Source organism: Schistocerca americana, chromosome 2 (genome assembly GCF_021461395.2).
Source record: "Schistocerca americana isolate TAMUIC-IGC-003095 chromosome 2, iqSchAmer2.1, whole genome shotgun sequence".
NCBI classification, from domain to species: Eukaryota; Metazoa; Arthropoda; class Insecta; order Orthoptera; family Acrididae; genus Schistocerca; species Schistocerca americana.
In genome coordinates this window covers 906,898,099-906,920,403 of record NC_060120.1, presented here as the reverse complement: position 1 = coordinate 906,920,403, position 22,305 = coordinate 906,898,099, and the positions used below count along the sequence as shown (strand labels likewise).

General features: G+C 44.2%; 1 protein-coding gene across 2 annotated transcripts in view; it reads right to left on the bottom strand.

The window, feature by feature from the left end:
• Positions 1-22,305, bottom strand: part of LOC124595918 (neither inactivation nor afterpotential protein C) — a 386,219-nt gene that overhangs the window by 149,306 nt on the left and 214,608 nt on the right. For both annotated transcript variants that reach the window (XM_047134827.1, XM_047134829.1), the window contains exon 17: positions 12,965-13,254. In XM_047134827.1, coding sequence (XP_046990783.1) covers positions 12,965-13,254 — 290 coding nt within the window. The remainder of the gene's footprint in view (positions 1-12,964; positions 13,255-22,305) is intronic.

Genomic DNA, 22,305 nt, shown 5'->3' with positions numbered 1-22,305 from the left:
GTTTCACATCTTCCATATCTTTTGGAAAAATAATTATATCGTACAGTTACAACATACATTGGTTTGGAGACTCATCCTCAACACTCCATCCAACAAACGCTGAAATGCAATTGTCCCTTTCCTTAAACCAAATGACACTTGGGGCCACTGGTAATGCCCCAAAGGAAATGTAAATGCCGTTTTGGACTGGACATCTGGTGCTGCTTTCAACTGATGAAAGCTATTCTACAAGTCTCTGATAGAAAAGTACCTACACTGTTCCAAATTCTCGAGGATTTCTGTTATATATGGATGTATGTCCATATATGTCCATAACCATACGAATATTGAGCTACCTGTAATCACTTCAAAACTGATGTGGCTTAATTACATCTGTGCTCTTCTTTGGTATGTTTATCAACTGTGCACCATGGGGCTGGTAATTTCTTCAATAATATCATCACGTATCTGTCGGTTAATGAACTCCTCCTGTACCGGCTGTAGGTGATGCACTATATACGTGTTTACAGTACGCAGTCGATTCACTCGCAGCTGAGATACTGTATTGTGTTACTGGTATCACTCGCAAAGGTCCACAGGGATTAAACAGGCCCCGAAATAACAATTTCTCGATTGCTGATTTCTCTGTTCCTTCCAAATGTATCATTTTCTTAATTAATACAGACACCATTGGCTTCCTCATCGTTAGGGTTCGAATTCACCAGGTCAGACCAGTTTCATCTAAAATATCCAAACTGGCGACCAACAGTCCCTTAGGTAAATTCATGCCTTCCGTTCCAAAATTATCTATAGTGACGGGTACTACGTGCTCGCCCTGTATTTCCCACATGTGTACAATACTCCTGTTCACAAAACACCATGCTTTATCTAATTCATCCTTTTCCCTCAGTGGCTCAACCACACATAACACGTTTACCAGCAGTTCTGTTCCTACGCTCAGACAAAGCAGATTTCCTCAATCTTAAGATACGTTATCGAGTGAATTGAACCCTAGTCCACTTGCACGCAGTTTAATCAGTTCGCCTTCCATGTGAGACGAAGCTTGCGGCAGAGAGGCACTGACAACAGTTTTCTTCAGACTTAACAATGTGTCACTGTCTTCTAGGAGCACTGCCCAATGTCAAGTTTAGCTTGAATCTTACAAAAACAATCTAATCTTAAGACTGAGCAGTAACCATCACCTATATGAGGAAAACTTCCATATATTCCGTTATCTGTCATCTGAAAATTTGACATTCCTGAACATAGCTAATGCATGAGATTATCACTTAGTTCTACGCTGTGTAGAGTTTAACCGCTTCTTTCCCTTGAGGTCCAAACATGCCATAAACATATGCACATCTGTGTCCAATAAAAACTTGTGTTCTTTCCACCCACGTTGCAGTAGTGCTAAAATCTACCAGTAATGCCGCTCGGCGACACTCGGGCTTCCTTAATCATTTAACGGCTAATTCTTACCATTTCGTCCCTTCCTATTATGATCCTTATTCTGCGTACATTCACATTTCTGGTGTTCAACTTTCCTACATCTTCCACACTGTGACTGACAGCAATCTCGCCAAATATGCCCCGAATGTCCACAGCAGTAACATTTGACGCCCAAGAGAAAAATATTACTTCTATCAGGAACTCGAGTTACTGAGTGAATTTCTTCTAAAATGTTGTTGTACCTATGGTTCTAGCTAAGTCCTTAGGGAATAGTGTGTGTTCCTTGCTTGACACATCACGCGGCAGTCCCCATAAAACTGTGTCAAGCGCCCTTTGTTCTGCTCCCTGCACAGGGAACCTATTCGTGTTATCACTCTCTATTAACTCGTAATTATTAACACTGATTTCCCTTTTTCTATCTACGAAACATTCGATGGGTTTGCCCCGTATTTGCGACAACCCGTTTACTTGTTCCCCACAATACATAAAACTATTTTGTTTTCTATATCGCTGTACTCAGCATTTCCTCAGAACTTCCAATGTCAGAGCTTTATCAGGTCCTCGTGATAGATCACTTACGTTTTCGTATCACCTATTGAGCGTAATTTGGCCATAAATAACAGCCCAGCTTTGCAACTGTCCACAAACACATCCTCCCCTGACTTAGCCAAGAAAGGAGAAATCAATACAGTGGCATTAGTATCTGGGAATTGTATCGATAAAGTGGACGAAGATCTGCGTTCTTTTGAAGCGTTTAACTCCTGTGCAGGTCTATAATTATAATCTGTCCTCATCTGAGCCACTTGATCTAATGAAGAGAGAAGCGCTTCAGGAGTGGTAACAATATGTTCCCCTGATTCACTCAGCATAACGTTTACATCTAACAGCAGCACAAAATATAATAGGTCAAACACGGGGAAACAGTTAATCTTAGCTATGCCCAGGCCTCCTTACACACACATCAAAAAAAGTTTTGCATCACCTCGGTTGCGAGAGTTCCGGAACCTGTACAGAAAATTGGAATAGAATGGTTCAAATGGCTCTGAGCACTATGGGACTTAACATCTATGGTCATCAGTCCCCTAGAACTTAGAACTACTTAAACCTAACTAACCTAAGGACGTCACACAACACCAATTGGAATAGAGATCAACATAAACATCATTTCCGCCCTTTTTATTGCTCATGAAAACCACACATTGCGTGTTGGACCACCATACAGCGAGACCTTCAGAGGTGGTGGTCCACATTGCTGTGCACGCCGGTACCCTTAATACCCAGTAGCACGTCCTCTTGCATGATGCATGCCTGTATTTGTCGTGGCATACTGTCCACAGTGCCTTGTTAAAGGCACTGTTGGTCCAAATTGTCCCACTCCTCAAAGGCGATTCGGCGTAAATCCATGGTTGGTGGGTAACGTCGTCCATAAACAGCCTTTTTTCATTCTATCCCAAGCATGTTCGATAGAGTTCATGTCCGGAGAACATACTGGCCACTCTAGTGGAGCGATATCGTTATCCTGAAGAAGTCATTCACAACATGTGAACGATGGGGCGCGAATTGTCGTCCATGAAGACAAATGCCTCGCTAATATGCTGCCAATATGTTGCACTATCGGATGGAGGAAGGCATTTACGTATCGTACAGCCATTACGGCGCCTTCCATAACCAACAGTGGCATACGTGGGCCCCACATAATGCCACCCCAAAACATAAGCGAACCTCCACCTTGCTGCACTCGCTGGACAGTGTGTGTAAGGCATTCAGCCTGACGGGGTTGGGTTGCCTCCAAACACGTCTCCGACGATTGTCTGGTTGAAGGCATATGCGACACTCATCAGTGAAATGAACATGATGCCAATCCTGAGCGGTCCATGCGGCATGTTGTTGGGCCTATCTGTACCGTGCTGCATGGTATCGTGCTCGCAAAGATGGATCTCGCCGTTGACGTGGGGAGTGAAGTTGCACATCATGCAGCCTATTGTGCAAAGTTTGAGTCGTAAAACGATGTCCTGTGGCTACACGAAAAGCATCATTCAACATGGTGGCGTTGCTGTCATGGTTCCTCCGAGCCATAATTCGTAGGTAGCGGTCGTCCACTGCAGTAGTAGACCTTGAGCAGCCTGAGCGAGGCATGTCATCGACAGTTCCTGTTTCTCTGTATCTTATCCATGCCCGAACAACATCGCTTTGGTTCACTCTGAAACACCTGGACACTTCCCTAATTGAGAGCTTCTCCTGGCACAAAGTAACAATGCGGACACAGTACTGAAGAGCTTTACCACACCTGCTCTTACTCGCTTCTTTCATTTGGCCTATTTTGCAGATCTCAGGAGCAGACCCACGCGCCGCCTTCCAGGCGGGATACAAAAGACCGTGTACCTCCTTCCTGGTGGAATGACTGGAATTGATCGTCTGTCGGACCCCCCTCTGTCTAATAGGCACTGCTCATGCATGGTTGTTTGCATATTTGGGGGATTAGTGACATCTCTGAGCAGTCAAAGGGACTGTGTCTGTGATACAATATCCACAGTCAACGTCTATCTTCAGGAGTTCTGGGAACCGGCGTGATGCAAAACTTCTTTTGATGTGTGTATTTAAAACAAATTACAGGTGGCGACTGAGCACAGGGGGCATTATGTCCCAGCAAATTACACTGCATACAAGTGACTGGGTGTATACGCACATACGTCTCTCTGGTGTTTTCTCTGAGGTCGTACAAATGTATTCCAGAGTCACTTTTCACAAACCACACTTTGAACCTAATTGCCAGTCTAACTGGCCAGAGACCTCCACCCTCTCTAACAGCAAACAGCCATAACATTTTGTCGTCACTCACCACGCTGCAATAATGACCCACGACATTGGTCGACATCGCTGGCTCTTCTGGCACCAGCTGTTACAGGCTGGCATACTTCTGGCACCAGTTGTTACAGGTAGGCGGCCCCGTAAGTGTCAGGATGGTCGAGCAGTTACTGAGACTTAAAATAACAGGACGACAGCTCGGGATTGCGAGCAGGACGACGGGTATGTAACAGTAGTTCCCCAGTGGCCGTGCAATTAGAAATGCAGCCATATATAAACATCATTCTTTATATAGCAAGAACTCGTGCGGTAGTGGTTGGTGGGGTTTCAACAATTTGCCTCAACCTCGGGCAGCAGAATCCATGCCACCATAAAGAAAGCAGTGTATCGGCACTGCACAGATGCCAGAAACCAGCAAGGTGGTCTCAGTATAGTCGCTGTGTCAGCGACCTTTGCAAGTGGGTCGCTTCGTCAAACAATGGACAGTCACCAGCCCTGTGCGGTGGGTAAGGTGTGGGTTGCTGACAGGTGCAGGCTACCAGTCGGGGATTCGTCAGAGACATCCAGGAGTCGTTTGATGACAGTTGGGAGGAGACCCCAGCCGAATGGAACCCATCATGCATCAGCAGCATCATGCCTAGGAGTGGTCCAAAGACAAACAGATGACAGAGGTGGCAGCTAGTTGTAGACAAAGGCATGTGCCCAACATCGGGTGGATGCCTAGTGTGGAGGAGTTCACAACATAGACAGCAGACGACGGCAGATACTGCTATGTTTGAGTGGCTAATATTTATACACCCCCCATCCCCGCCCCCCCTCCCCCACCCCACCCCAGGTCTGTTATGACAAGGTGCCGTTTCTGAGCACATACCTCAAGCCGAGTCAGCGCAGCACGCCACTGCCTCGGACTGGTGTCTTGCTGCCTCAGCATTACTCCCGCCTGCACATTGGAAATGGACATGCAGCAGGCTGGCCTGCCTGTTCAGGATTCTTTCGTCTGTTAGGAATGGTGCCGGTGTAACATGCATGTGTGCAACTGAACAATACGTTCTGTAAACACCACAGACAACAATGTGTTCATGATTGGTGGTTATGTCCTATTTAGCAAATTGTATCAAGAGATGGTCATGCCACATTCAAGCAATTACTCATCAGTTCAGTGTTGGGAAACAACTACCAGTCCGAAACCATACCATCAAGAACCAACAGCTTTTCACACCAGCCACTGCACCATGTGTTTACCACAGACTGAACCGTAACAACGTCACTGAGTGTTCAATGGTTCTGAGCACTGTGGGAGTTAACTGCTGAGGTCATCAGTCCCCTAGAACTTAGAGCTATTTAAACCTAACTAACCTAAGGCCATCACACACATCCATGCCCGAGGCAGGATTGGAACCTGGGACCGCAGCGGTCACGCGGTTCCAGACTGTAGCGCCTGGAACCGCCCGGCCACACCGACCGGTGAATCTTCAATGCGTGGATGAATGTCACCTGGGTAGATGACCTGTAGCACACAGTTCTCAGGCCACAAGACCACCACGCCAGACTGCAGTCTTGACAATGGATACTAAGCTGGTGTTTTGATGATCTGCAGTTCAACGCTTGTATTTTATTTATGGATGAGGTGACATTCACACATAATGGAGTAATATATTTACCGCAAAGTCATGTGTGGGCAGACACAAATCTCCGAGTGATTATGGATACAAAGTATCCAATGTGTGGGCAGGAATTGTGGGTGATTGGCTCATACGGCCTTAAACTTTATAGGAAATATGAGTGCTGTGTATTACCGGTTTCTGTACTAACAATTCAAATCCTCAAACGTGTGTGAATTCCTAAGAGACCAAACTGCTGAGGTCGTCGGTCCCTAGACTTACACAGTACTTAAACTGACTTATGCTAAGAACAACACACACACCCATGCCCGAGGGAGGACCCGAACCTCCGGCGGGAGGGGCCGAGTAGCCCGTGACATGGCGCCTCTAACCGCGCGGCCACTCCTCGCAGCTTGCTAACAATTACCTACGCTATTGGAGAGCAATATCCTTGCAGATAGATAATGGATGTCGTTTATACACGAAGCGGCAAAACTCCGTTTTCTGCGTCTTGTAGGCTACAAAGAAATGATGGCTAACAGAGGATTGGCTCATCTCTCAGAGATACTTTTGTAGAACTTTTTTTGTGGTTTCGACAAGTACAACAAAATCATCTTCCCTCTACTTACATCATTTGGCGAAAACTTCGTTACAATGACTTAACCGTTCACGAAATAAACGTGATGCAAGTTTTGGGTGACATCACTCCCCCCTCCCCCCTCCCTATCTCTTTCTCCTTGTTTGTTTGCATGGGACTCCCTATCTCTTTCTCCTTGTTTGTTTGTGAGGGTCTCCCTATCTCTATCTTTTTCTCCGTGTTCGTGTGTGTGTGTTCCAGCATAGCTTAAGAACAGCTTCATTACAAAGGCATTTACCCTACTTACCAACAGAAAAAAACTAGCTCTAAGGCTGAGATATTCTTAACACTCTCATGGATGAGGCATGGGTGTGAATAGATGACATGTACAAATAATCGGAAACGAGTGATATTAGAACTGAAACCAGTATGTCTCTGGCTGCTAGGATACCTACTGATAGATTCGATGACATTTAGCCCCATAGTGTGACGTGTAAGTCATAAGTCTGGAACTCTCTGAGCCATTTCAGGAATAGTTGGTACACATATGACCTACTTTTATGAAAAAAAAGTAGGGTGGGGCTAGCGCATCCTAGCACTCCTTAGAGCGTGTATGGGGGTAGGAATAGGGGAGGCGAAATAATATTGCCTGCAATCAAGCTTTGTGTTAAATTAATATTATATTGAATTTGTTAAATATATCACTTTATGATTTCCATACTGTATTTTTACCTTTAAAACATTTAAATTAACTTTAGCTGGGTTTTACACAATAAGCAGATAATCGTCTTGTGGCAAGGAAGAAAGGAAGTAATGAATATTGTGTTTAACGCCCAGTCGATATCGAGGTCTTTAGAGGCGGAGCACAAACTCAAGTTGTGGAGGGGTGAGGAAAGAAATCGGCCGTGCCCTTCGAAAGGAACCATCCCGGCAAATGCCTGGAGCGATTTAGGGAAATCACGGGAAACCTAAATCTGGATGGCCGGATACGGGTTTGAACCGTCGTCTTCCCGACATCTTGTAGCATCAAAGGCTTCAACAATACATTAATTTCTCGTGCCACATCCGAAACAAACATGCCACGAAACAAATGGACACACAACATGAAATGGAGGCAGAAACTCTGTGCTTGGCTAACAAGTCATACAGAATGCATGTGTAACGACAACAACAAAAGAAGTAAGCGTCTTAGTATGACAGAAGCAAGGGAAAAAAACAGCACAACTTCAAAAACCTTATGTAACACGCTAAATAACCCGATATATAATTATTTTCCAGTCGGAAATGAACGGAAAAATAAAAATAAAAAACGTTTTGTTGTTCGCAGATGAGAAGCTGTAGACTGTACAGCAGATTTAAAGCTACCAGCAAACACTATTAGCTTCATGTGAGGTATGTAAAGAAATGTACCGGGTGGTTGTAATTAAATTTCTCCCATTTGCAACGTTACAAAACGGAAACTAATTACCGTCCAATGACCACACTTGATATAATTAATGTCAGTGACATGGGGAAGAGAAATAATGCAAAATCAATTCAACTGAAACGCATTTAATGTGCTGTTACGGTACGTCATACCATTATATACTGGTACTATTACTGCAACAAAAGGGGTTCAATGTGGCGCCCGTCAGTGTCCAGAAGAGTCAGAAAATCGTAGGATTGCATTCTGCGCAGTAGAACGAAGTTTGTCCGTAGGTATGCCGGCTACCTCTCTTGATATGCTGCGCTTCAGATCAGCACTTGTGTGAATGTTCCCCTGGTAAACCCTGAGCTTCGGGTACCCGCACAACCAGAAACCACAGGGAGTGAGATCAGGTGGTAGTGCCGGCCAAGCATTAGGAAACGACCAGCTGATAATTCGATCGTTTCCAAAAGTGTTTCGGAGTAGCAGGTGAACTTCACGAGCGATTTGCGATGGGGCCCCATACTGCATGAAAACTGTTGAGTTCAATGCGTCTCGCTCCTGTAGGGCGGGTCTGACATGCTGTGACGCTGTAACGCTGCAGTAACGCTGGCCAGTGACACTGCACGTTGTAAGAGGTGTATTGCTCCTGCGATATGCAAGGTATAAGAAAATCTCTGACCAGAGAGCAGTGTTGACTGCAGTAGGAACTGTGTAGCTGTAGCAGTAAGTTGTTGCGTGTCTGGAGTCTGCTCTGGTCTGGTATGGTGTATCGTGTTGGCTGGCCCGGTCGCGGTGCAGCGATGTCGGAGCCTGAGTATTATTGTATAAGGTAAAAAGCAACCTCGCGCATATGTATTAATGTTATCTGAAGTCGCATGTAAATGTTTTTAAAACTCTCGTGATAATAATCTTTCTCATAAAAAGTGACTTTTAACAACCATTCATTTCAATTTAAAGAATTTACTAATTTCTCCCATCCATGATCATCCCGATTATTGCAATAGAAAAATCAGTTGCTTCCTTTCATAAATGACAGATAGCTCGGCCAGCATTGCACAGAGCTGTGCCGGAAAAATTTATTGTAAGAGCAGATATATCCGGCTACTTCATTGAGGTAAGAATTTTTCATTTTTTTATTCAGAATGATCTTTCAGCGCCATGACGCAGCACTGCTGTCGTCCAAAATTTACCAGGTTAAATCCACAGTGAATTATTGAAAAGTCATAAGTGAGCGACAATTGAATTGAGAGGTTAGTTACATTGTTTTATTACCAGGTTATTGAATTCATTTTTTTATTGGGACGTTACATATAAATGTGAAAGACATAATTATAATTTTTACTGTTGAGAGATTTAGAAATTTTTCTGTTTTGAGGTTACGCTAAATGTGAATGAGCTTAGATTAAATCAGAAAGAATTTTTGTGGGGAGATAAAAGTGAATGAATTTTGTGGGGAGGTTAAATGAGAATATTATTCATATTATTTATTAAATATTCTGTGGGGAGGTTACAACGCCTTTGGTCACTGAGCGCCAACCTGTCCAAAAAAGAAAGGGCCAACGATAAATGTAGCCATGAAGCCACACCATATGGTGACACATTCACTACACAGAGGAACTTCATGCACGGTGACTGGAGATGTAGATGCCCACACTCGGCAATTCTGTGTGTTCACCTCACCCATCAGAGAAAAATCAGCTTCGTCTGTCCATAGGATGGTCGAGGGCCAGCCGTCGTCAACTTCAATCCTTGCGGTGCAAGCTGCTCTACGATATGGATCTTGTACGGATAACATTTGAGAGCAGTTCGAAGCACATTCCGTACAGTGGACCACGGGATGTTCAACTGTCGTGACACAGCACGCGCACGCGATCGGGAATTGCGCGCAGCGTTGTCTGCCATAGCAAGATCGATTTAATTAACCACCTGTGGTGCAGCTGGTCGTCGGCCTCTTTCCGGAGTGATGCCCAGTTCTCCAATTGATTCCAACTTATTCATCATGGTCCGCACAGCAGGTGGAGAAAGAGGACCCTCCCGTAATCCGTTCAGCCGGTGATATTCTCGAAGTGCAGCTGCAGCATTACTGTTGTTTTAATAGTAGAGCTTCACCAATAATGTCCTGCTCCTTTCGTCCAAGCTCATGATGACACGTCAACAAGTGCGCTGCGACTGGTCAGGTGTGCCAGACTATGAGTCACAATGACTGATCACGGCACCTGTCGGCCATAATTGGAACTGGACGGTGGCGCTGTGACGCATGGAAATCATGCATCCATTACTCTGGACATTAAAGCTACGGAGTTTGATACTCGTACAGTAATTAATTTCCGTGTTCTAACGTGTTAAATAGGGAAAGTTCAATTATAAGCACCCAGTATATATCCACTTCAATTCCAAATTTACTATAAAACCAAAATCTTTACACATACTGTAAACAAACAACATATAAAGCCCAACTCAATGATATACACTGTTCAAAAGAATTAAGGGAACACGTGTTCCAAAGCCCGAGATGTGAAATCTATTTTGATACAGGTTCCATGGTGTTCTGGGGAGGCATCAGTGTTAACAGCCATATGGAGCTTGTCGTTGTCCATGGAGGCTTCATCGCTAGGCGTTACACTGAACAGATCCTGTTGGATCTTGTGGCGGCTGCTGCATATGGTGGTGGTCCATTTAAAGCTAGGGCCCATGTGGAGGGCGTTAAAAGGGATGTCTTGTAAGCCCGAACAGTGAAGTAATGGAATGACCGACGATGAATCCCGACCTAAACCCGTCGTGTATAGGTGGATCATGCTCGACAGACGTGTTCGTGGTCATCTTGTTCCACTGGAGACTCTCATCGGCTTTCATTGAAGACTAGGAACTGATATCACAGGGTAATCTTTCTGGGCTTATATGGAGCATGCCACATAGGTGTCAGGCAGTGATAGAAGCTCGTAGAGGGCATACACGTTACTGAAGCTATCGAAGTCCAATGGAAAGCAGCCAGGATGATGAAATGGAAGATTGTTTCCATTTTGTTTTCGATACCTGTCGAAAATATCAGTTTCTTTTATGTAAACGGTTGAGGATGTAACGATGTTTTACGGTGTACCTAATTTGTGGAAGATAAAGGGATAATTTGGTAACATAACTCAGTCTTGAATTATTGCTCAATGGAGTGTGGCAGATCTACATCTAAATCTACATACATACTCTGCAATCCACCATACGGTACGTGGCGGAGGGTACCTCGTGCCACAACTAGCATCTTCTCTCCCTGTTCCACTCCCAAACAGAAGGAGGGAAAAATGACTGCCTATATGTCTCTGTACGAGCCCTAATATCTCTTATCTTATCTTTGTGGTCTTTCCGCAAAATGTAAGTTGGCGGCAGTAAAATTGTACTGCAGTCAGCCCCAAATGCTGGTTCTCTAAATTTCCTCAGTAGCGATTCACGAAAAGAACGCCTCCTTTCCTGTAGAGACTCCCACCCAAGTTCCTGAAGCATTTCCGTAACACTCGCGTGATGATCAAACCTACCAGTAACAAATCTAGCAGCCCGCCTCTGAATTGCTTCTATGTCCTCCATCAATCCGACCTGATAGGGATCCCAAACGCTGAAGCAGTACTCAAGAATAGGCCGCATTAGTATTTTATAAGCGACCTCCTTTACAGATGAACCACATCTTCCCAAAATTCTACCAATGGACCGAAGACGACTATCCGCCTTCCCCACAACTGCCATTACATGCTTGTCCCACTTCATATCGCTCTGCAATGTTACGCCCAAAATCATGTTCGCGTAATTCTTCTGACCAGTGTATGCCTCAGCTCTGTTCTGCATGCAGACTAATGTAAAATGTGTGACACTTTATAATAGCTCCTTTTGCAGATATAAATGTTGTTGTTGTTGTGGTCTTCAGTCCTGAGACTGGTTTGATGCAGCTCTCCATGCTACTGTATCCTGTGCAAGCTTCTTCATCTCCCAGTACCTACTGCAATCTACATCCGTCTGAATCTGCTTAGTGTATTCATCTCTTGGTCTCCCTCTACGATTTTCACCCTCCACACTGCCCTCCAATGCTAAATTTTTGATGCCTCAGAGCATGTCCTACCAACCGGTCCCTTCTTCTTGTCAAGTTGTGCCACAAACTCCCCTTCTCCCCAATTCTATTCAATACCTCCTCATTAGTTATGTGATCTACCCATCTAATCTTCAGAATTCTTCTGTAGGACCACATTTCGAAAGCTTCTTTTCTCTTCTTGTCCAAACTATTTATCGTCCATGTTTCACTTCCATACATGGCTACACTCCGTACAAATACTTTCAGAAACGACTTCCTGACACTTGAATCTATACTCGATGTTAACAAATTTCTCTTCTTCAGAAACACTTTCCATGCCATTGCTAGTCTACATTTTATATCCTCTCTACTTCGAACATCATCAGTTATTTTGCTCCCCAAATAGCAAAACTCCTTTACCACTTTGTGTCTCATTTCCTAATTCCCTCAGCATCACCCGACTTAATTCGACTGCATTCCATTATCCTCGTTTTGCTTTTGTTGATATTCATCTTATATTCTCCTTTCAATTAAATACTTTTTTGATAAGAGTTCGTATAATCCAAAGAAGAGGTTAAAATGTAACAACAATTTTTCGGAAAGAACATAAACAATAAACCCACTGAAGATGGTACAGAAATGCTGAAACATGTGTGGGTGAAAAGAGAGTGTTGCATAAGGCTGAATTCCTCTGCAGTTTTACTGTCAGTAGATTTATTTCATTTTCTTATCTGATGCAAAGTTTGGATGAGTAAGGAAGTGGACTAAGTGAGGTTGCCAGGTACCAGCTAGTGATGCAATAAGGAAGTGCGTGCATACTGAAATTCCAAACGTGTGAAAGTTCAAATGGTTCAAATGGCTCTGACCACTATGGGACTTAACATCTGAGGTCATCAGTCCCCTAGACTTAGAACTACTTAAACCTAAGGACATCACATACATCCATGCCCGAGGCAGGATTCGAACCTGCGACCGTAGCAGCAGCGCGGTTCCGGACTGAAGCGCCTAGAACCGCTCGGTCACAGTGGCCGGCCGTGTGAAAGTGGTGGAATGCTCTTTAACGGCCAGAGAGTTGTGTTGAGCACCCGCAGACTCACCTGCGGATGAACTCTGCGAAGGTGATCCTGTGGGGGTAGCCGCTCTGGCGCGCGCGTGCAGTGTCCACCACGGAGAGCGCTCGCAGCTGCTGGCGCACCACCTCTGGCTGGAAGCCGCGCGGAGCGCCCGTCAAGTCGGCTCGCAGGCAGCGCACGAAGTGTGTGCCACCGCTGCCCGCGCCCACCGACAGGTTCTTCAGCAGCTCCAGGCTGACGGCACGGAACACCGCCGCCGCCGTGCGCATGCGCCGCGTCTGCGAGTACTGCCCGCGAGACTCGGTGTTGAACCTCTGTGGACCGAGGACGTGCTCGTCAGTTGCCGCCGGTCACCTCTGCCTAAAAGTCTTTTATTACGAACAACTTAAATTGAAAGGGACTCACGGATAATGTTGTGGGAAGGCTAACAAAAGACTGCGTTTTATTGGCCATTAAAACTGCTACACCAAAAGAAATGCAGATGATAAATGGGTATTCATTGGACAAATATATTATACTAGGACTGACATGTGATTACATTTTCACGCAAATTGGGTGCATAGATCCTGAAAAATCAGTACCCGGAACAACCACCTCTTGCCGTATTAACGGCCTTGATACGCCTGGGCATTGAGTCAAATAGAGCTTGGATGGCGTGTACAGGTACAGCTGCCCATGCAGCTTCAACACGATACCACAGTTCATCAAGAGTAGTGACTGGCGTATTGTGACGAGCCAGTTGCTCGGCCACCATTGACCAGACGTTTTCAATTGGTGAGAGATCTGGAGAATGTGCTAGCCAGGACAGCAGTCGAACATTTCTGTATCCATAAAGGCCCGTACAGGACCTGCAACATGCGGTTGTACATTATCCTGCTGAAATGTAGGGTTTCGCTGGGATCGAACGAAGGGTAGAGCCACGGGTCGTAACACATCTGAAATGTAACGTCCACTTTTCAAAGTGCCGTCAATGCGAACAAGAGTTGACCGAGACGTGTAACCAGTGGCACCCCATATCATCACGCCAGGTGATACGCCAGTATGGCGATGACGAATACACGCTTCCAATGTGCGTTCACCGCGATGTTACCTTTTTCCATATCCCGGTCGTTTTTCACGTAATGCTCGATTTAAATCGATCATTTGCTGTTGGTAGCGATCAGTGTTAACGGTTTCATCAGATTTTAGCGGCTCATAATAGATAAAACCATTCTGATCCCACCAAACACAGAGCTTTGTCTTGTTTCCAAAGCGATTTGATCTTGCAGTGAATGTCGATGGTTTGCCTGGATTCACTCATGATTTACGACGCTTAGAATTCTCAAAATATATCGATTTTTCATCATCTGCCACTATCCGTTGGAGAAACGACTCTCTTTTGTATCTGGCGAGCAGCATTTCACAAGTGGTCTTTCGATTTGCTTGCTGTCTGTCATTCAGTTCATGCGGAACCCATTTTCCCACTTTCTGCACCTTTCCCACAGTTTTCAACAGAAGAGAAACACTCAATTGTTCCGCGAGTTCCTGTTGAGTTTGAATATCATCTTCATCCAATAAGGCCTGCAATTAGTTGTCTTCGAACTTTTCGGTGGTTTCTCGCCCTCGTCGTTTCTCACGTCAAAATCACCAATTTTGAATTTTTTGAACCACTCGAAACACTATGTTATCCCAAGAGCACGTTCGCCGAAAGCTTCAACAAGCTTTAGACGCGATTCTGCAGCAGTTTCCTTCAAATGATAACATAAAACAACGCTATCCGCAAATCGTAGTTCGTAGGCACAAAACTCGACATGTTTACGGGTTTGAAATAGATACCGACGTATGGAACTTGGGTTACTGTGTGTTGACATTCGTCGTCAGCCGTTGCAGGAAGCAGATGGCGCTGCAGACGAGGTCTCACTGGCCCTGCACTGACGGCTATAGGGATATTCCGGCTTCATTCTTCTACACCTGCTGTGAATATCAACTAATATTGATGCCTTAACGCATTCGTATACAATTTTGCCGACTGTTAATCTGGTTGGTAAATTGGATGGAAAGTTATTTATTGTGTTGCGAGAAGTTGGAGATGCTCTACCCCCTATGATTCTTCCTCCTATGCATGATCCTGCAAGGTCAGTAGGGAATATTTACATCACAGCAAGCAGGAGTGGAAAAATGGGCCTAAGAGAACTACAAGTACGGTATGAGCACTGCCTTTGGCCAACAACTAGTCAAAATAACTTGCTTTTGCTCAATTCCTGGTCTACGTATAAAAATCATATTCCTTTAGAGAAAACCATCCCTCCTGAATTGCCATTAATACCACCTGCAACCACTGGAGAAATTCAGCCTCTGGATACTTGTTTTTCTACATCCACATCTACATATTTACTCCGCGGGCCACCGTACGGTGCGTGGCGGAAGGCACCACGTACCACAACTAGTAATTTTCTTTCCTGCTCCACTGACAAATGGTGCGATGGAAAAACGACTGCCTAAAAACCTGCGTGCGAGACCTAATTTCTCACATCTTATCTCCTGGGTTTTTATGTTAAATGCACGTTGGTGGCAGTAGAGTCGTTCTGCAGTCAGCCTAAAATGCCGATTCTCTAAATTTTAGCAATAGTGTCTTGCGAAAAGACCGTCGCCTTCCCTGCAGGGATTCCCATTTGAGTTCACAAATCATCTTTGTAATAGTTGCAACCTGTAACAAATCTATCAGCACGCTTCTGAATTGCTTCAGTGTCTTTCTTTGGCCCGATCTGGTGGGAGTCCAAAACACTCGAACAGCACTTAAGAACTGATCGCACTAGCGTTCGATATGCTGTCTGTTGTATGGATGAGTTACACTTTCACAGAATTCTCCAAATAAAACGAAGTCGAGCATCCTAGCCTAACGTGTTATTTCACTTAATGTCGGTCTGCAACGTTACGCCAAGATATTTGACTTGTATAGCAGCACTCTACTAATGCCGTACTCGAACTATAGGGTTGTTTTTGCTATGAAGCAGCATTAACTTCATTTTTCTACATTCAGACCAAGCTCCCATTCATCCCACTAACTACAAATTCTGTCTAAGTCATTTTGTATGTTCCAACAGTCACTAAACGATCATCTTCCTGTACACTACAGCGTCATCAGCGAATGGCCGTAAATTGCTGCTCACCCTATCCGTTAGATCATTGACACAGGCCTATATAGAGAGCAAGAGTGGTCCTCTCACACTTCCGTGGGGCACTTCTGATGATACCTTTATCTCTGAAGAACTCTTGCCGACGAACTGGTTTCTATTACATAAAAAGTCTTCGAGCCACTGACATATCTGGGAACTTAAACCGCATGCTCGGACATTCGTCGACAGTCTGTAGTTGGGCATCGTCTCAAACAGTCTCCAGAAACGTAACTGTATCTGAGGATTATGTTACAGGGAGCCGTGTAGCGATCGTGGCAGCACGTCGCGAGGTAATCGACTTTGAACTTCGGTAATCATCGGCATAAGACGCATGAGTTATAGAATATGAGGTGCGACAATAAAGTAAAGAGACTGATTTTCTTTGCAAGATGTGGCAACCCTGTAGGCTTTTGTAGGCACAATATCTTTGACCTTGGTCTATAAGCTGCTTCTAGTCCAAGCGGCACATCGATGCAACTGCTCAGTTGTGAGTGGTGCAGTAATAAGTTAACATGTGTTTGTGTCTCTCGTCACGGAAATGGAACCGCATAATATTGCGCAACGGTATGCCATTTCTTTTTGCATTAAATTGTGTGAAAACGCGACGACAACTTACAGTAAGCTTCAGAACGCTATTGGAGAAGAGGTTATGTCAAGAGCTCAAGTTTTTTGTTGGCATAAAATGTTTAGTGAAGGCAGAACGAATGTTGAAGGTGAAGACCGTAGTGGGCGACCATCAACCTAATGGACGGATGTCAACATGGCCAAGGTGCGTGAACTCGTGCGATCTGATCGAAGATTATCCGTGAAAATGACTGCAGAAGAACTGAACATCAATCGAGAAACTGTTCGTCTAATAATAACTGAAGGTCTTGGTATGAGAAAGATTTGTGCAAAAACACGGAAAAATGTGGCAGCCGATCTGTTAGAGCAAACAGAAATCAATCAAGAATTGTTGAGCCAAGTTATCACTGGTCACGAAAGTTGTTTTTTTTTTTTTTTTTTTTTTTTTCCAGTACGATCCAGAGACAAAACGCCGAGGTTCTCAATGGTGCTCAAAGGGATCACCCAGACCAATAAAAGCTTGCATGTCAAAGTCAAAAGTGAAATGCATGCTTGTGTCCTTCTTTGATTCCAAGGGAATTCTTACTAAAGAGTGGGAGCCTCCTGGACAAACAGTTAACCAATGTTACTACAAAGAAATTTTAGAAAGACTTCGTAAAAGAGTTCTTCGTGTCTGTGCCCACATTGCTGATAGTTGGATTCTGCATCACGATAATGCGCCATCCCATACTGCTCTGACAGTATAGCAATTTTTAACCTCAAAACAAATTTCAGTGCCGGCCGAAGTGGCCGTGCGCTTCTAGGCGCTGCAGTCTGGAACCGCGAGACCGCTACGATCGCAGGTTCGAATCCTGCCTCGGGCATGGATGTGTGTGATGTTCCTAGGTTAGTTAGGTTTAACTAGTTCTAAGTTCTAGGGGAGTAATGACCTCAGAAGTTGAGTCCCATGGTGCTCAGAGCCATTTGAACCATTTTTTAACAAATTTCAGCACTACCACAGCCACCTTATTCACCAGATATCACTCCGTGCGACTTTTTTCTGTTTCCAAGAATCAAAACGGCGGTCAAGGGACACCATTTTCAAACAACACAAAACGTCCAAAAAGCTGTGACGAGGGTCTTGTAGGATGGTACAGAAGATGATTTCCAGAAATGTTACCATCAATGGCAGAAGCGCTGGCAAAAGTGTGTGCAATAAGGGAACTACTTTGAAGGAGACAACACTAAACTTGACTAAAATGGTAAGCAACATTTTTTTTCACATCAGTCTCATTACTTTATTGTCGCACCTCGTATAGGAGATTAAACAAGAAAGCAGGCCTCTGAGGTCAACAATGTCCGTGCATTTGAAACGTATTATCGCACTGTCTGCGGTTACGTCTTAAAGGACAGCCAGTTTCACGATAAGCTTCACGACAAACAGTTTCTCATGCCGTTGCATGCCATCACATTCCATCAGCTCATCACCCTGTTACACCAGTATGATTCTATATGCATTCTTAAGAGTGGATACGTAGCTGAATGTCCTGCATGGTTTGCAGCTCCAAAGGAGTTCGCCTTCGATCTTGATGGTCGAATTTTTGTAATCACTGTGGCATGCCATCTTTTATTTGGTTTTTATCGTGCAAGGTAAAGGTTTGTCTGAACGGTCCTTGAATTTCGACGATTTCCGTAATATATACATCCCATAGAATGTTGATCTCTGTATCTCCCGGACGCTCGTTTTCTATCGCCTTTCTGACGTACATGGTGCGTCATAGCAGCTAATATTTTTCCTGTCATAGTTGTTCACACAGCGGTGAGCCTTACTAAAGATTGAAGTTGCTGCGTCTCACTCAAGGGATTCCTTTTTCCGACCACAATTCTGGCGTCGTGTTTCGTGGCCACGTACGTTATACTCTTATTTGTAGACACCTTGAGCAGTTCGCCGCGAAACACCAACAAATCCAGCAACTTTGCACACCGTATGACTACGGACTATGCCAAACACAAATCCCCCTTTGTTGCCGCTCTGTCACGGCCTTATATTTACCCATGTTTACATACAATGTCCGCTTGAAACATAAATGTGTCATTGACCGTTACTGCCTTATGCCCACACAGAGGCGGTGAGCGCACGATCAACACTTGACTCGATTGCTGCATCATTATAAAGGCTTAACGATTCATCTGCGTGTGCACACTACGGCGACTAATTTTACAACTGGTGAGCTTATCTAATTTACTTTCTAACAAGTACAGGATATAGGCGAAATAATATGAACAGTGGTAGTAAAGGTATGGTTGTGTTTGACGGTCAACTACGCAGGTAAGACATGTGTCGCGCTGACTGTGCGTGTTCAGTACGGACTAGGCAACAGCAGGTTATTTACTATTAGTGTACACTTCGTATTTGCATTCAGAAGCCGAGATCGACGTGCAATGTAAGACCTAACAGAGTTCCAAAGAGGGCAGATTGTGAGGGCCCGATTAGCTGGAGCGTCAGTAACCAAGACAGCTGACTTATTGAATGTTTCAAGAGCAAATGTTTCAACAGTCATGACAGCCTACATAAAACGAGGAAAGACATCCTCGTGTAAACGTAATAGTGGGCGCAAATCACAACTAAATGACAGAGATCGTCGTACGCTAATACGAATTGTGTCAGAACAACTCGAAACTACGGCGGCTAAAGTGACTACAGAGCTCAATAGCCATCTTCGAGACCCTGTATCTAACGACACTGGCCTCCGAGAACTCCATAATGCGAATATTCATGGACGAGTTGCTATACTGAAACCATTAGTGACGACAACCAACACAAAGAGGCGTAAAACATGGTGTCAGGAGCATAAACCTTGGACGGCTCATCAGTGGTAACACGTCATATGGTCCGACGAGTCAATGTTTTCACTATTTTCAACATCGGGCCGGGTTTACGTCTGGAGACCGCCAAAAGAATCCTACAGTCCTGATTGTTTGATTGATTCCAATGGTGTGGGCAGCCATACCATGGAATTCTGCTGGTCCCATAATTACTCTCAAAGGCCGTATTACAGCCAACGATTATGTGAACATTTTAGGTGATCAGGTGCACCCCATGATTCAGTTGCTCTTCCCCAACAATGATGTCATATTTCAGGACGATAGCGCACCAATTCACACAGCCAGGACAGTACAATCTTGGTATGAGGAGCATGCAACTGACCTGCAGCGTCTTCCCCGGCCAGCACAGTCCCCGGACTTGAACATTATCAAATCCTTGTGGGCCACTCCAGAGCAGATTTCCGCCTCCCTCGTCACTACAGGGGTTAGAAGAGGCTTTGATCGAAGAGTGGCATAACATTCCACTGGAGACTCTACAATCATTATATGCCAGTATTCCAAGAAGAATCGCAGCTGTATTATGGATATATGGGGGTCCAACCCCTTATTAATAAACCATTACCAAGTAAGTACAGGTGTTCACGTTATTTTGCCTATTCCCTGTAAGTCCCAAATAATGTCGAAAATTATTTTTCTCGTCAAACAGATATGACGGTTTCATTGTTGAGACGTTTACTTTTTGCGTTCTTTTTTATGGATTTTCTTTGTCCAGGTGTTGTATAAATGCCCTGTTGTTTGCACTTAATTCGTCTCTTTTGTCAGAGAACTCTACGATATTAATCCGTTGTAAAAGGGTTTTGCTCCTAAGTATTGAAAAGAATGTGAAGTTTTTACTTAAAAGTTTTGTGGTGTATACCGATAGGCTGCAGACTACATAGCCTGTATTTAAATGCGGCCCTGATAATAATTATTCGATGTAATATGTGCAGTTGTTGTTTGGCCCGAACCGATGGCCAGAGCAAGAAAATTATTCTAGTGCACAAGTTTTACACTATAATGACACACAACGTTCTTGTACGTACCACTTTTGATGTAGTTTATAAAGCGGATGATAGGTATGAATGTATTAATTATACTGAACTATATCTGTTCCAGTATGATAAACTAGTTGATCGTTGCATTAAGGATGTATTATTCATATTATGCAGTTTGCCCATAAAATTCAATTTAGTGCATTTCGATTTTATTGAGGCAGATATACCAGTCAAAACTCAGTTATACAAAAAAGATGCCTCAAATCTTTACTCAAATTTTAACATACCACCGCCTGCAAGAGATGATATTCTAAAACGTGTTGAAGATGAAGTAGAATTCGTATTAAATATGTATGTTTCCACTACATGTGGCAACATACGAGGGTTGAATGAAAAGTGATGCCTCCACCTTCGGTAATTGGGTTTGGATGGGAATATTTTAATAAATCAAGCCTAGAAATAATCCTTAGAATGTGATCTTTAATTACCAGTATTCACTTTTCCACATAATCATCAGCCAATTGGATACGTGTCTGCCAACGATGAACAAATTTTCTGAAGCCGTCACAGAAGAAGTAGACACTCTGTTTCCGCAACCACAGTCTCACAGCTCTCTCAACGTCTTCATCAGAAGCATAATGATGTCCCTCCAGGTCGTCTTTCATTATCGGGAACAGATCGAAGTCAGACGGTGCTAAATCTGGATTGTATGGATGATGCCGTACGGTGGTGAAATTCAGTCTCTGAAGTTCTGCTGTGGTGCCACGTGAAGTGTGTGGTTTGCCAAGCAAAGCAATAATGTGACCCACACGTGAAACGCCGATTGTGCTTGCAATTTCTCTTTGAGTGATATGACGGTCGCCCTGAATCAATCTGTCAATATTTTGCTTGTGAAACTCGGTGGTTGCTGCCCAACTCTTTGTTTGTCACGCAGGTCAGATGTTCCCGCCTCAACATCTTTAAACTTACTTGTCCAACGACGCACAGTATTCACATCAACACAATCACAATTAACTGCTCTCATTCTCTGATGAATCTCTTTTTTGGTGACACCTTCTGCTGTCAAGAATTCAAAGACTGCACGTTGCTTAAATCGCATTGATCGACCGTTTGCGCAGGATTCCATACTTTACACTGTAACAACACAACCGTTCAGTGCAAAAGTTTCCTGCAAACTGGAGCTGTAGAGAAGAGGCTACGGAACAAGCCAGTACCTGCCGCATACCAATGCTGCCAACTGTTGAAGAGTTACAAAGATGGAGGCATTACTTTTCAGTCAACTCTCGTAACATGTGAAACATTTTTCAAAGTCCAGTGTGATTTATTGTACGAAACTTTTTGAACGTAGAATCTATATCTACAGTACTCTTATTTGTTCTTTTCATTCCCTCTGTAATATTATACTGAAGCATATGTGAAAATAATTTCCCACTTACGTGAGATGAAATTTTAAGATAAGGTAGAGGTGAAAAGAGAATGAGTGAGTGTGTGTGTGTGTGGGGAGGGGGGGGGGGGGAGGCTGGCTCTGAGCACTATGGGACTTAACATCTACGGTCATCAGTCCCCTAGAACTTAGAACTATTTAAACCTAACTAACCTAAGGACAGCACACAACACCCAGCCATCACGAGGTAGAGAAAATCCCTCACCCCGCCGGGAATCGAACCCGGGAACCCGGGCGTGGGAAGCGAGAACGCTACCGCACGACCACGAGATGCGGGCAAGGGAGAGAGAGAGAGAGAGAGAGAGAGAGAGAGAGAAACGAAATTTACAGTTGTGCATGTATTACAGAGTTACAGAGATAATT